Genomic DNA, 16,488 nt, shown 5'->3' on the forward strand with positions numbered 1-16,488 from the left:
AACTAGACGTGTCCACACACTTGTCATAGAAAGTTAACCATCACTCTAAGTACTTGAAATTAAATTTAGCATTTCTCAAATTTCTCTACTGCAAATAAGTAACCAGATGAACTGATTTTGCATTTTTTTTTTTTACTTTAAAAAATTAATGTGGTTATGGTAGAACAAGGTTATCTCAACCGTTGATGATAATAATCCCACGTGTGAGTACTGAAACGGTACGATGTGGTCGAGGTGAGGATGGCACTGTTACCGTCGTGCGGTCGTGCCATTTCACTTTCCCATAATATCCTCCAACACATGCCGACGATGCCGTATACTGCAAAATCTTTTTCTGTACCTTTGTGGCGGGAAGCCTCTTCTCTTAAAAACCCTAAAAAGCCCCCAAATTCTTAATCCTCCCATTCTGATGCAATGCCCAGCCAACAAGAGAAGTAATTTTGGTAGGATTCTCTTACAGAAGAATAAACATCCACTAAGCACTCCACTCTGCACTATGTACTGGCTTGCAACTAGAAACGTCGTCGTTTCGCTTCCCCGGTGGCGTTCCCTCGCTCTCTTGCTTCGTTCTGCTGCTCCCAGACACAGCTCATTCAGGCCTTCACCGACGCTTCGGTCTCTCTCTCTCTCTCTCTCTCTCTCTCTCTCTCTATATATATATATATATATATATATATATATATATATATATATGTTTTAATGCGTGCTATAGTCTGTTGCCGTGTTGCGTGTCTTCTTGTTGTGTAACTATTAATCTTGTGCATTTTTATGTCATGGTTCGTCTAACTTTCTGGGAAAATTCTTTCCTTTGTTTCTAATGAGGAATAATATGTGTTGAATATTGGGGGGAGGATATCTTTATTCTCATGTGGGTAAAAAGTGTTACTTCTCTGTATCCCTAGGAAATACTTTTCATGGAAATGGAGTAGAATCTGTGAAGTTTGATGATGTAGTAGATGAGTGTGAGAAATGGGTTTTTGGTCTTTGTGTATTTGATGTGTGCCAAGTGCGCTTTAAAATGGCATTTTGTTTCAAAATTTCTAGTCCCTTTTGAATTTTTCTTAAGCATGTTGTTTCCCCGTCAAATTACACGTTAAAGTATCTGTTATATGTAATACTAACATTATGTCTGGTATGCGGAATGATTATTTCATTAAAAGAAAGAAAAGGAATATCTTTTATTGGAAATGAAAGAATGTGGAATAGAATAGCCATTTTCATGGCCCATGAGGGAATGTCTATTCCAAGTGTTAGAGTATATGTATACTTTTACACCAAGGCTATTTACTGCACATTCTTCCATTCTTAATAAATGCTATTTTTTTTTCCTAATGGAATATTCATTTTGTGTACCAAACGTATCATAAGGATTTCTGTTTGACAAGTGAGATAACCCATGTATGCTTGACCCATAAGCAAAAAAGGCCCCCTCCAAGGGGTGGGGTAATAAAGCCACTCAAATGCCTTGCTGTGCTTGGCATTTTTATAACAATATGAGCTGTATATTTGTGAGGTTTCTGCTTTTGAAATTAGTAAGTCCGTTGGGAATCATCAATTATGTGTAATGAATTGATTATAATGCTTGATCCGGTGCTTTGGCGGTTGGAAAATGGACAATGAGATTGTCATTGCTCAGTATGTCACTGGAATACGCCATAGCCAACAATAATGTTGAAGAGTATTCTGGTAAAGAAAATCTTTAAGTGGTGTGGCTGTTGATCGTACTTAATGTTCAATTCTTCCTTCTTTTGTCTGTTTTGATTTACATCTAAATCATGAGACTTTTTTTTTTTTTGAAAAAAAAGCTACCGCAGCAGACAGTTGGATGGGATTTGTTGTTTTAAAGGCCAGAAAGTTTTGAAGGGAAGCTCAAAAACCACCAAGACATCTAAAGCATTAAATGGTGCCCTCAATGATAAGGATCTTTCTCACTTACTATGGTGGAAGGAGGTGTGCTACTTCATGCATTTTTGTTAAGTTGCTTGATAGTCTTGCTTCTTTAACATGTGTGGAATATTAAATTTCTTGAATACTTTTAAGCAAGATCTTGAATGGTCATGGTTTCTTTGTTGTAGAGGTTGGAGAGGTGCAGAAAGCCTTCAACTGTTCAGCTGGTTAAAAGGCTTACATATACCAATTTGCTAGGCTTGGATGTTAACTTGAGAAATGGGAGGTGAGCTCTTATGATGTTGCAATCAGCTTATTGATATTTTGCACGCATGCTTATGATTTAGTGAAACCAAAAAGAAAAAAGAGAGTGGCCTAAATAGGTCCTTTCTTTTTCCTGCTTTTGTTAATTGGTGTGATGATTTCTTGCCATCTAGAATTTTAGTAAATATTCGGTGAAATCATTCTTATTTTACATCTTTAGACGAGGGGCAAAATTGAATTAGCCTAATTGGGAACATTGCTCTCATACAATTTTGATTATTGGAATGGTCAGCAGCTGTATTAGAGCTGAATAGTGGGTTTGTGATAAGCTATCAAAATGCTTCTGGTTGTGAAATTGAATCTTGAAAAAGAGACAGGTTTAAGGTTTCTGATTAAAACTTGTGGTGTTTCGTGGGGTCTGACTTGAGATCAATCAGCGGTTTTGATTATTAATTCCCTGCTCTATTCCTAAGCCAAGTGAATTGATTGACTATCTTGCCTTAAATTTTCAGGAATTTGTGGTTATAGTAGTGTCCTGGGCATTATGTGCTTCTGGGAAACTGGTTTTGTTATGTTCTGTTTCTGACTTAGTAGAAGAATGTCTGTTACCTTTGGTAAGCTCCAATATAATAATTTCTTACTTTACTTTCCTTTAGTAGAAGAATGTCTGTTTCCAGAGCATTCTTTACATTTCTGAGCCTTATTAATCTGTCTTTAATGGTATTCGCATGATTGCAAATACTATGAGTTCTCTCAAAAGCATCTTAGAGAAGGGTTCCTTCTGCATAAAACTAACACATGGCATTGTGCTCAATGTAGTCTAAAAGAAGGAACACTCAACTGGGAGATGTTGCAGTTTAAGTCAAGGTTTCCACGTGAAATTTTGCTCTGCAGAGTATGCTATTTTCCTTTTTCTGCACTCCATCCCTTACTTTTCAAGTTTTTCCTATGGGATCTTAGCAGTTATTTTATTTATTTATTTATTTTTTCTATTTTGGGGTCTATAGTATACAGTTTTGTGTCAGTGAGTATTTGGTTTTCATTTCTGCATTTCATCTCTGGTTGATTGTGTTTTCAGGTTGGGGAATTTTATGAATCCATTGGAATAGATGCTTGTGTTCTTGTTGAATATGCAGGCTTGAATCCTTTTGGAGGTCTGCGTTCAGATAGCGTTCCAAGAGCTGGTTGCCCTGTAATGGTATCATATATTTTCTTTTCCATTGATGTTATACTTGGGTTTTTCTTGTTGCATTAAGGAATATGGAAATGTTAGTCTTCTTCTTATATGTAAATGGATGTTGAATTAACTATCTAGTACACCATTTGCATTGTGTTTTAATAATTTAATCAAGTGTTGAACAGAGTTCTTTGGTTTAGTTCAGGGAAGTCCACAATGTGGTATGGATAAGATTGCTGCCATAGAAAGAAGGTAGTTAACCTGTGCAGCATTTAGAATAGGGGTTTAACAGTAAACTGGCTGAGGTTGCATCTTAGTCAGCAGAGTTGGTGATTTATTTCTATTGTTTTATTTGTTATTTATTTTGCTTTGGTTGATTAGTTGGTTGGTGCTTTGTCATTGTTGGCAAATATGGAAATGCTCAAGGAGCTGCTCTTTGGGTTTTTTGTTTTGCCAAATTCAGGTTGTTGAGTTGGAAATAATTAATTATTTTTTGTTTGTTCAATAACACAATTACTTTCTCATGTATTGGTTGTAGTAGGTTCTGCTTTGGTTTAGCTGTGGCTGCACTAAAACAAAATGTAAAAACTAATGAAGGCCGGAATCAATTCAAACCTTTGGTACAACCTCCTAGAGACATTAGCAGTAGGTTGGGTAACACCTATTTATATTTTGTGGTAATAGCAGAGGTATATCTACACCATTCGTGAATTCTGGAGATCAATTAGCTGATATATTTACGAAATCCTTGTATCGAAAGAAACTAGAGTTTATTTGTTCCAAGCTTGGCTTATATGATATATATGCTCTAGCTTGAGGGGGAGTGTTGGAAGAGCTTATTAGGTTAATATGTTATGTGGGTATTTTGGTCTTTGTATTCAAGGTTATATATATATATATATATAATGAGGGAGGAAGGCTAGGGGAAAAAATATGAATGTGCCTCCTCTGTTTGTCTACTGCTTTTCATGAAACCTCACTACAGTAATCACATAGAAGCTAAGTAAAACACCACCTTGGCATAGCACGACCCATAAAAATCATTGGGACAATCCTAACTAAATCTTTTACAAAAATTATTTTCTATAATTTTATTTCCTTCAAGAGATGTCCTAAACTTGCAAGTAATAAGCCACTTGGTTTCCTTCACTATAAAGATGAGAGACGAGAATCTCCATATTTGAAAGAATAATAGTTAGGCTCTTTTTTTTTTTAGCATCAAGTTTCTCAAGAAAAAGTAGGTAAAGAAATTTAGATACTGTTAAATTAGAACTAATTTTGCCTAAAATTTTTGCCAGAAGTAGTTCAGATTATGCTTTTCTCTTATGAAACTCCTGAATCCATTTATTTTTTTTATTTTTTTATTTTTGATAAGTAATAAGCATATTATCAAATCCCAGGTTCAAGCAAAATCATACTCTGCAACTGCTAGATTAGTTCTTCCAAATGTCAGTTGTGCCATATCTCTTGTTTCTTTGCTTTCTGTTACTAATAACGTGTGAGTAATTATTTATTTGGACAATTATGTACGTTCTGTTTATAGTCAATGCTTTATTGATTAAATGCTCTTTTGCAGAATCTTCGGCAAACTTTAGATGATTTGACACGTAATGGGTATTCAGTGGTGAGTGGAGCAATTTTGATGATGTTATATTGCCTAATCATTTCTAAATTGGTCTATTTGGGTTTATTATTGTATGTTCAATATTAAATTTTAAAGAATGTTGTTCTTATTAGTCTCTTGGGCTCTGCTGTGTTTTGCTTTTGTGCCAACGTATTGGGTTGCTTGACATATGGATTATGATGTAATTTCAGTTATAGAACAAGTTTGCTTATTCTTGTAATTTGTGATACTTAACTTTAATGGATCCATCCTTTATGAGAAAAAAAAGGAAATTTCTTCTAAGAAAAAAATTGCGTTATGTTTTGTGATCAATAAAGATGCAGCCATAAAACAAAATCCCATTCCTTATAAATTTGGCATTTTAAATCTTTACTTCCCAATGTTTTCAACCCTGTATCTTTGGACAGTTGCTTTTGTTTCTTCTTTAGTGATTAATTATTATGGTTTTCTTGTTCTTTTTGCTCTTACTAGCTAGATGGCTTCTCTTGTATACTTCTTGCGTACTTGAAGGCGTCTTAAGCTTTTAATGATATCTCGATTACTTTTTTTTTGATAAGTAATGAATGATATCTTGATTACTTATCAAAAGGAAAACAAAAATCTTACTTCTTAATGGCTTTAGCTCACTATTTGTCATAATTGGATCTCTCTTTTGTATTATGTAATATATTAAGGTGAAAGATTGAGATTTGGTAATAATTAAATTGGATTCAATGGTCGGAAACTTGCTTTTGCTTGAATATCTGGATCAATGTGGAATTTTCTCCTTAATTTTGTGGTATTTATCCACACTATCCTTAAGGAGTTGAATATTCTTTCTTGTTTTTCCACCTGTTCGTAATGTAAGAAATGAGAGCCATAAATGACATTATAACAGTAGATTAATTTATGTCAGCATTTACTCTGAAAGGAGTTGAACCTTTTTGTTTGGTTGATTATATTTGAAAATAAAAACCTTGTCATTTATCACCTTTTCCTTTAGTGAGTACTAATTTTCCCTTTGATAAATTGATGCTTAGTATGATAACGGCAGTGAAAATTATTTTGCGCATGGCTGGTAGGAGGTGTGATACTGTGGCTGAAGAGTCTTTCCATACTGTAACCTTTTAATAATAATCTAAAGAAAGAAAATGAAGGTTAAAGTTCCATTATCTCCAATATGTCTTAGATTATGGATGAATATGTAATTAATTCCCGAGTACATGCATTACATCTTTGCAGGGATCTGGAATTTGTCAATAACTTATTCTTTATGCGTATTACTTGTGTGGTTTCTTTCTTCTCTGTCTGTCCTCTTTCTTTGTACTACTCGATCATCAAATAAAAAAAGAAGCAGGCTAAAAGCCTCAGTAAAGTCTGATGGCTAGAGTCTCTTACACAGGGCATCTAATTGTACAATCTTCCGTTGGAGGCCTTTAGATTATCAACCAACAACCGTGGTCTCTGTTCTTTCTACGTTTGTCTTGCGTTTAGTAGAATTGCCAATTTTGACCTTCTCTCCTTCCATATGTAAGACTCAAAAGAAGCCAATGACCATTGAGTGAAATGGTACTTTTTTTTTGATAAGTAAATGATAAATAGTACTTCTGCCTCCATAAGTATTGGGTGATGGGTGAGAACTCGGATTCAGATCCTGAGAAGTGTTTGACTTACTTAACAATCAAAAGAATATATTAGTCTTCAAAAGAAGCTTTCCTTTAGGGTCAAAAGCTTTGAGACTGGATGCTTCCCATGTTCATAAGAGAAAAAGGAAAAAATGTAAATATTCTATAATTTTTAATACACTTTTGACTATTAGTCTTGCAAGAATTTTTATTTTATTTGTTGATTTGACAAGTACTTCTAGCATGCTTTTTTGTATGTTCATGTTGAATATATCTTCCAACTTTTATGGCCTGAGCCAAATTTTCAGGTTTCTCTTCCATTGCCTAATTGGTCTTCTTTCTGTTTTTGTCCATGAAGTATAAGTCAAAGCAGCTCTTGTTAATTATTAGATTGATTTACTCAGTGGCCGTAGTTTGGTGTTTGTAGTGCATAGTGGAGGAAGTTCAGGGTCCAACACAAGCTCGTGCTCGTAAAGGTCGTTTTATATCTGGGTAAGTACTTGGCAACAACTCGTGCTTCAATGTTACCAGTTATTTTCGTATTGTATATCCTTTCTCCACTGATAAATTTGCACTGGAAAAACAGAATAGTAATTATCCTTTTCAAGCATATTCTGATTTAATCTGCAAATAGAATGTAAATGTATGGATTCTTTATTTTATTTACATTTTTTTTTCTTCCTGCCATTTAAATGTAATCCACCCCCCCCCCCCTCCCCCCCCCCACCAAAAAAGAAAAAAAAAAAAAAAAAAACTCTTTTTGGGTTTTTAGTTGATCGAGGGACCTTGTTATCTATTATCTTTATTCTTTCAAATGGAGGACATTAAAGTAAAATTATCAGGAAGGTACAAAATATAATACTAACATAGAAAGGAATGATTGATTAGAAAATAAAGAATAGGATTTAATTGATGAATGCAAATTAATCATTTACTATCTTCACCATCTAATTTGGAGCATGCATTTCTAGACAAAGCATAAAAAGATTCTAATTAGGAATTGCAGTGCTGATGCATTCTGGAAGAAAAAATGTTATCAATTGGTAAAACAACATTAAAGTCAAAAATAGGGTTTTCTAATTTATACTTGTTCTTCATAGTTTCCAAAAGCAACATGGCTTGGGGAGTCGACTTTCTATGTTTTTCTCATGGGGAAGGTTTTTTATTTATAAGTAAATGAGATATCATAAAAAGCCTAAGGCACCTCTGGGTACACAAGAAGTTTACATGAGAAAAGACCTAATTAGAAGGAGAAAAGAGAACGAGAAAGTCATGGTAACTAATCACTAAAGGAGAAACAAAAGCTGTTGTTCAGCAGGGGCGGAACTATAAAATATTGTTTGGGGTGGCCGGAACTAAAGACAATAATTTATTTCTTGTGAAGTTTCATACTATGTTAATATGGGATCTTGAAACAGAGTTTATGGTATGAAATAATAGGAACCTGTAACATTTGCTGACATTGCTGGCACCAAACACCTTGTGCACCTGTAGCAAACTTTTGGGGTTCATCTGCTGGAAAATTAGGGGCAAAAACACAACCCTTAGCACACCTCCTCCTCATAGGCTTGGATGCTGCGCATGTTGAAGGAGAACCTTGCTTCCTGCCACTCTCCTTCATTTTGCCACGTGCCCCTTTCTAGGGCAAACAAAATCTCAACAGACTACTTTCCCTTAGTCTCTAACCCTTAAGTTTCTTACTCTTTATCGTTTTTTTTAGGACACTTTTTGAAGCCAAAAGACAAAAGGCCTATATTCAAGTGAAGAAAAAAGACAAAGCCCTATCCAAGAGTAGGGGCCACAAGTCAAAAACTTTTGGGTGGGCCAAGACCAAACCTTGGGGTGGCCAAATACAAAAACTTGCCGTGCCTTTATATAAAACTTGACTAGTTTGAAGAAGTTCAAAAATTCTAGGGGTTGTCAGGGTCCCCCCACCTTGCAACATGGGTCCGCCCTTGGTCCAAAGATACAAAGTATAAAAAAATAATGACTTAAACTTCTCCAAAGTCCTCTAACGGTCCTCAAAACTTCTATCATTCTTTTCTCTCCATAGACACTACAAAAGGCATGAAGGAACCATATTCCACATAGCAGCACTTTGAGTGATCCGGGCAGTCCACCAACATGCATATAAGTTGACTACTCGTCTAGGCATAACTCATGATAATCCAAATCGAATGAAGAATTCATCTCATAATACCCTGGTCCAACCTTTCTAGGCATCAAGCCACCTCAGAAAGGATACTCTCCAACGTCTTTCTCCAAATTTGCCCTTCAGTCTCGCGCAGACCACCACTAGCGTCTAAGCTGGAATTTTCTCCACCTGCACACAGCAGCTGCCCAGTTGTTTTCAGTCCCTTTGGGGCACCCACACACTCCTTCCCAGGAGCGCGTTCAACAATGCAGAGGTTGCTGGAGCCTTCAGTATTATAATCCTCCGCCATTTCTTCCTTCCGGCACAAGGATATGACCCCTCTGCCTGACTCCTCTGTGCTCCTTCATGAGCAGGAAGCACCCATGCTCGTTAGAGCAATGTTGAGCGAGGACAGCAGAGGACCCAGCTCCCTTTTTTCGCAGCAGATCCTTAACGTTGGCTGCTAGCCAACGACTGTTGTTCTTACCCAATAACAGCTACTTTCACGAATCCAAACCCCAAAACTACCCTCCACCGCCATCTTGAAAGATTTTGACTCAATTGAGCAACACCTGACAACCCCATAACTTACAACCGACCTCAAACACAAAGCACCAAACGCCGAGTAACATACATGACATTCTAGCACGAACAGACTACGAATGCGCCTACATGTGCTTCCTCTCAAATTCTAGCACTCTCAGTTTCATTTGGCAGAACATAAACACTAGAGAATACAAATATTTCTCATGGGTAAGGTGTGCCATGTCATTGGATGTATGTGCCCATAAAAGGATAATTCTCAGATTCATGTACCTTTTTGCTTTTTAGCTTTCTTGGGGGATTAATTTATGCCTTACTGTGGTGTCTGGATGTTCCAAGAAATTGAAAATACTCTTTAACACACATCTTACATTTAGAGACATTACCTATCAACAAGGAATACCTATAATAATTCATCAAAAAAAAGAAAAAAGAAAAAGTAATGGAACAACTTTAATAGGAATGTTTCATTTCCTTTAGATGGCCGATTAATTTAGTACTATCTACATGCTATGAAATCATTTTGATCTTGTGTGGAATACTGAGCACTTAAATGAAACAACTAAACTTTTTGTTTAGTCTCTTATTCTTCCAAGACTTGCTTACATTATAGGCTCAAGTTGTTCCTTGGAACATTGCATTATTCTCATGTTGTGTTGGATTAAAAAAAAAAAAACAGTGGTCATTAGTTATTTTTCCTGTGAGACTAATTTGTATCACAAACACAAGTTCCTACTTGAATTCTTCATATATACATTGTCATGATTATTGTGCATTTATTTGCATCATGGCAAGGAGTCCCCGGATATTGGGGTATGGAAATTGAAGTTTGTGCTGGGGAACTTTATTTTTCACTAGTTCTGACATGTAGATCTTGCTCTAACTTGTAATTTGTAATTACCCAGGCATGCACATCCAGGTAGCCCATATGTATTTGGACTTGTAGGTGTCGATCATGATCTTGACTTTCCAGAACCAATGCCTGTAGTTGGTATGAACAGATTGCATCTTTATATCTTGATAATTGTTTCAGTAGATATTGTGCTTCAAGTTATCCTGTATGTTGTATTGCATATTTATAAAGTATGCTTCTATGCCCTTAATTACCTAATGCCGTATGCTGCCATCTTATGCAGCTTATTTTATGTTATTAGCAATATTTCTTTTTCTGCTGAAAGTTGTTACTGTGTATGAAACAGTTTTGTCATGCATACCAATCAATATGGCAGGGATTTTGAATTTTTAGCTTAAGATGACGAGAGAAATATGATATGGCATCTTCACTATGTGCAGTATTCTGGATATTGCTCTGAAAAATAGGCATTGCACTCTTGATACTTCCATACTTTATAGTCAAAGTTGGATGTCAATAATATATGTTCTTATTTCCGAGGGTGTGGTGCACGAGACTGGAGTTTACTCTATAGGGGTGGGTCCGAAGGGCCCTGCCCTGGAGAGGTTCCCTGACATTATATATATATGTTCTTATCACCAGTTACATTGTAAAAGGATACAAAATTTCAACTGAATTAAGATAGTTAGGTAAGATTCTTAGTTTGGGCTTGTAACTTATGAGTATGAGAGGATCAATTGATGCTCATCGTGCATTGGCCGTTTTTTGACTCACTTAAGCTGGTGTGGCTCTATGAAGCTTTTACTTTATTTACTCACAGCCTACTGTCTTTAAGGTTTACTGCATCTTGTCTTTCCAGGGTAATAGGGAATAAGTGGATTTTCAAAAAGGTCTCCCATGACCTCTAAGAGAAGCACCTGGCTGGGACATTGATATTTCTCTTAGGTTTTATTTGTTTTATTGTTGAGTAGATATGTTCTCCTTTGACCTCTAAGACACCTGATAAATTAAGTCAAGAATCTTGGGGGAATACCCATATAAGTAAATGGAGCCTAAAATGTTGATCTTTTTCTCAGAAAACTTTTAAGCAAATTTTTTTGCTGAAACAAACTCCATATCAGTTGCTGATGACCCATATACATGAGATTCTGGAAAGCTTTCTAATTATTGAATTTGTAATGAATAAATGATTGAATATTTTTTGTATAATATGTATCACATTTTATAATTATCCAGTGGTTTTTGCATCATGTGGCATAATGTTTCATTTATGTAATATTCACATAAACTTATCAATAAAGTGTGCAAGAAGTAGAAAAATATGAATGTATTTGTGAGAGGATATACACGGAACCTTTGGGGGACAAGATGAGGGAGACTCGACTAAGAAGGTCTTGTCATGTGCACCAATAAGATAGTCTGGTCCTGGTTACTTTAACCTTCGTAGGTGCCAATTTATAATGCCTCGTTTGAATCCTATTAATAGTTTCCTGTACTTCTTTCTGTGTGAAATGTGCCTGTGTTGCGTATTATAAGATACCGGCACTGTGTGGGTGAAATGATTTAAACATGATTAATAAATAGCCTGAAGTTCTGATACCTCATAATTATCTTTGTAAGTGATGGCATGTTTAGATAACTTCGAATGCTGGGCAGAGTGAAATACTAATTTATTCATCTGCTTTTGGAAGGTTCCATTAGCATATTTGTTTGAAATTTTATATAGGTTCTTTAAAATGCTTTTCAAGGGAAGACATCTTCAGCATTTGCCTTCATGCCTTTAGGATAAATTTCCAAAGATTGATTCTTTTTAACTCCATATGTTTTGCTTAGAATCCACCTTCCACTTCAATCAATTTCTCTGGCTATTATTTTACTCTTTGATCATAAATATTTTCCAGCTCACCACAATTGAGAACCAGACTACATGGTTAATTTTGCCAAATGTGCTAACCCATACCACTTAGTGATTATTGTCACTTAACTGTTAACTCAGGAACCTAGATCAGATTTTGAAGTCACATTTGGAAAATGATGCATTGGTATATCTCAACAACTTATATTACTTAACAATATTTATTTGAGTCCAATTACTTTTTTCCACAAATTGATGCATTTCTGTTGGAACGCTGTCTAAATCCCCCCACCCCTTTTGGCCTTTATAATCTTAGTATCCCACCCAATAGTGGAGTAATTTCTCTTTTATGATGTCCCTCTTAATTATCAGTATAGATCTAATAAACATCTTTTTGGTTCCTTGAAGTTGTCCATTCATGGATTTTTGAAAAGAATTATCCCCATCCATATACAGAAACACCCAAAATATTATATCTGATCATCGTGTTTTTGGATTTTGAATTTAATTGCTGCATTCTAATAACTCTACTTTTCTCCATTAATGCTACTCTCTAATTTGACTAGTTTGATTGGCTCATATTTTGTACTAATGCAGTATATGTGGTGCTTGTAGGAGTATCTCGTTCTGCCAGGGGGTATTGCATAAATTTAGTCCTGGAGACCATGAAGACATATTCCTCTGAGGATGGTTTGACTGAAGAGGCCTTAGTTACCAAGCTTCGTACTTGTCGATACCATCATTTATATCTGCATACATCTTTGAGAAACAATTCTTCAGGTTTGCATTATCTTTTTTGCTTCATTGTTTAGGTGATAATATTTTTGTTTGGATGAAAGGAACTTAGTTTATGACATTCTGCTGGTTGGTACACATTCATGACCATCCTGCCCTCGAAACAGGAAAAATGGGTGCTCTCTTTTTTCTTCATGAAGTAGAAACATCGACGGTATAGCCCAATAGATATTATATCTTATTAATCATTTTCTGGAGCCATAATTGGGTTGCCGAAGTTCCAGTCTGGTAGATTATAAATATTCTGCTTCTTCAAAGGTGCAAAGGTGAAAGCAGGCAATGCATGAGACCTGAAATAAGATGAGGCATGAGCTCTAAGGAATGAGGCATCAGTCTTTTGTAAATTTATTTATGGTTAAATATCTTTTAAGAAATAATTAGGAATACCATTAATGCGAAGGAGTCGTTGAACAGGTTGAGGGGAGAGATTGACGTGGGTCTAGAGAGGTTTGATTTTTTAATAAAAAATCTGGAGGAAAGGAGTGGGTACACAAGGTCTGGCAGGGCGTGCGTGTGCGGTATGGCAGGAGGGGGCTCTCTCAAGCAAGGGGAGGCCCAGCCCAAGAAGATTAACTTGGAGGTTAGGGAGTTGGAGGGGGTGGATGGGTCTAAGGGGAAAGAACAATGTCCCAAGAGAAAGTTTAAGGGAAAGAAGAAGGTGGTGGCTGTGTATAGGCGTAGGAAGATGGGCCTGGGTCTTGGTCAGTCCAGCCCAAGCACGTCTGGTCCAGAAGGGGCTAGACCCAAGGGAGCGCCGGAGGTGTTTAACACGATCGGCTTGCAGGAGGGATGCCGAAGGTCTCCGGCAGGTGACCCAGGTGCATCGTCGTCGGCGGCAGGAGGGATGCAGTCAGAGGTGAGTCCGCCGGCTACAGTGAACTTTTCTGGTGATGGTCCCGGTGAGCTTCCTGGTGGCAGAGAAGCGGCGAGTCTGGCCGGAATTAGTTGCTGCACGCCGGCAAGAGTGTTTCCGTGCCAGACAAAGCCGGAGATGCCGTTGGAGGTTGTCGCCGGCGAGTCAGAGATGGCCGGCGAGTGTCTCAGTGCTCCGGCGATCGTGATTTCGGACGAGGGGGAGTTTCGGTCGAGCCAGACAAGGCCGGAGGGGCCATTTTTGGTAGCTGCCGGTGAGGAAATTGAGTGGGCCGAGTCTGGGGAGACATCTGGAGCTGTTGGAGTACCGGGGATGGTGGTTTTGGGCGGTGGGGATACTGTTTTGCACCAGAAGTTGCCGGTGATGATTGGTACAGTAGGTGAGGGCAGTGAGGTGGTTCCTTGGTGTGGCGGTGAAGTGCTCCAGGTTGTCGGTCAGGCTAGTGGGGGAATGGGTCAAGAGCAGGAACTAAGGATTTCTGGTGGGCTGCATATTTGGGATGATGATCCTTCAATTATTGGATTCCGGTGTTCAGGCTTGGTTGAGTCTAGAGAGGCTGGGCAGGAGGTGGTAGCTAAGAGTTGTGGGGGTGCAGTCATTGATGATGATAGGAGTAAGGAAGACGGGAGGGCAGAGGAGTGTGGAACAGAGGGGCCTTCGCCGTTGAACAGCTATGGTCCTAATTCAGGGGATGCAGCAGGCTTTTCCGATTGGGTTATTCAGTGTGCCAATGAGATATATCCGATCGTGGGGATTTCGTTTGCCGGTCATAAGCTGCAGTTGTTAGCATTGTTAAATTCTCTAGAAGAGGAGCGCCGAAATAATGGGATGGTATCTACTTCTAGTAGCGGCACTAAGGGTAAAAGGGAGATAAGAAATTTGGAGTGTTAGGTGAATTATGATGCCAGAAGTGGGAGCTCGATTCGGGGAAGCAGGAAAGGGAGGGGGAATGTAGTTGTGTTATGAAGATAAACATTATCTCTTGGAATGTGAGAGGGTTGAATAAGAGGGATAAGCGCTTAAGGGTGAGTAATTTACTTGGGGATTGGAATGCAGATGTTGTGTGTCTTCAAGAAACCAAGATTCAGGGTATGTCTAGAAGCATTGTTCGCAGTTTATGGTGGCGAAATCATGTGGATTGGTGCTGTTTGGATTCTAATGGGGCCTCGGGAGGTATTTTAATCATGTGGGATACTAGGGTGGTGGAGAAGATTGACGTCTGTATAGGGGATTTTACCCTGGCTTTGTCTTTCAGGAACGTGGCAGATCTCTCTGTGTGGGCGTTTGCAGGGGTGTATGGTCCGAATATTGATAGGGATAGAAGGCTCCTTTGGGATGAGTTGGCTGGCGCGCTTAGTTGGTGGAACTTGCCATGGTGTATTGGGGGAGATTTCAATGTTACTCGATTCCCTAGTGAAAGATCGGGTGGAGCTCGTCTGGATTCTGCTATGATGGGTTTCTCAGATTTTATTTCTGAACAAGGGCTTATGGACCTTCCCCTTGTAGGGGGTGTTTGTACTTGGTCGGTCTCTCAAGACCCTCCGCTATGGTCTAGGATTGATCGGTTTCTTGTTTCTCCAGAGTTGGAAGCTTGGTTTCCAGGGGTGAGGCAGAAAAGGCTTCCACGTCTTTGCTCGGATCACTTCCCAATTATGCTTGAGTTGGGGGAGATTTCCCAGGGAAAAAGGCCTTTCAGGTTTGAGAATATGTGGCTTAAAGAGGAAGGGTTTGTTGCCTTAGTGAAACAATGGTGGGATTCTTATGAGTTCCAAGGTACGCCGAGCTTTGTTCTTGCTCGCAAACTCAAGGCCTTGAAGCTGAATTTGAAGACTTGGAATGAGGAGGTGTTTGGTAACATTGAGAGGAATAAGAGGACTCTTCTTGAAGATCTTCGGGTGTTTGATGAGCACGAAGAAAGTAGGGCTTTGAATGTGGAGGAATTAGCGAGGAAGGCCGAGGTTGTTCAAGAATTAGAGAAGTGTACTCTTATGGAGGAGATAAGTTGGAGACAGAAATCGAGGGTGTCTTTGTTAAAGGAAGGGGACAAGTGCACTAAATTCTTTCATTCCATAGCCAACTCTAATAGAAGGTATAATTCGATAGAGAATCTTATGATTGGGGATAATCTTTCTTCAAATCAGGATGAGATTAGTGAGCACATTGTGGATTTCTACCAAAAGCTCTTTGCTGAACAACGCAGTTGGAGGCCTTTGGTAGATGGTATCTCCTTGGATTCCATCTCGGAGGGAGAGGCCAGCTGGTTGGAGAGAGAGTTTGAAGAGGAAGAGGTTAGAAAGGTCGTGTTTAAGATGAATGGCAACAAGGCTTCGGGCCCCGATGGTTTTTCTATGGCATTCTTCCAAGCTTGTTGGGATGTGGTGAGGGAGGACATTATGAGGGTCTTCAGTGCTTTCCATGCGGGCGAGATGTTTGTTAAGAGCCTCAACGCTTCGTTCATTTCGCTTATTCCGAAGATTCCTGGTGCCATCAACCTTAAAGATTTTCGCCCGATTAGCCTTGTGGGAGGTATGTACAAAATTATTGCCAAGGTTTTAGCAAATAGATTGAAGGTTGTGTTGGACAAGATTATCTCCAAGTCGCAAAATGCTTTCATTAAAGGTAGACAGATTCTAGATCCTATCTTGATTGCTAATGAATGCCTTGGTAGTAGGTTGAGATCTGGGGAGCCAGGGGTCATTTGCAAAATGGATTTGGAAAAAGCCTACGATCATGTGAATTGGGGCTTCTTGATGTATTTGCTAAGAAGGTGTGGTTTTGGAGGGGTTCGGTGTTCTTGGATTCAACATTGCATTTCCTCGGTGCGGTTCTCGATTATGGTAAATGGGTCTCCTAAAGGTTTTTTTAGTAGCTCCAGGGG

At 38.3% G+C, this 16,488-nt stretch overlaps 1 protein-coding gene across 4 annotated transcripts in view; it reads left to right on the plus strand.

Moving 5' to 3' along the window:
• Positions 1 to 318: 318 nt before the first annotated feature.
• The window catches only part of MSH1 (MUTL protein homolog 1), a 37,809-nt gene continuing 21,639 nt past the window's right edge, over positions 319 to 16,488 (plus strand). The window contains exons 1-9 of one of the 4 annotated variants that reach the window (XM_059589342.2): positions 319 to 615; positions 1,806 to 1,950; positions 2,076 to 2,173; positions 2,971 to 3,046; positions 3,230 to 3,349; positions 4,905 to 4,952; positions 6,984 to 7,048; positions 10,139 to 10,224; positions 12,557 to 12,721. In XM_059589342.2, coding sequence (XP_059445325.2) covers positions 410 to 615; positions 1,806 to 1,950; positions 2,076 to 2,173; positions 2,971 to 3,046; positions 3,230 to 3,349; positions 4,905 to 4,952; positions 6,984 to 7,048; positions 10,139 to 10,224; positions 12,557 to 12,721 — 1,009 coding nt within the window. In that variant the 5' untranslated portion in view covers positions 319 to 409. Of the gene's footprint in view, positions 616 to 1,805; positions 1,951 to 2,075; positions 2,174 to 2,694; positions 2,766 to 2,970; positions 3,047 to 3,229; positions 3,350 to 4,904; positions 4,953 to 6,983; positions 7,049 to 10,138; positions 10,225 to 12,556; positions 12,722 to 16,488 lie in introns of those variants that run through there. The other 3 variants (XM_088515157.1, XM_088515158.1, XM_088515159.1) reach the window with 3 other exon arrangements.

This window comes from Corylus avellana, chromosome 4 (assembly GCF_965113065.1).
Source record: "Corylus avellana chromosome 4, dhCorAvel1.hap1.2, whole genome shotgun sequence".
NCBI lineage: Eukaryota > Viridiplantae > Streptophyta > Magnoliopsida > Fagales > Betulaceae > Corylus > Corylus avellana.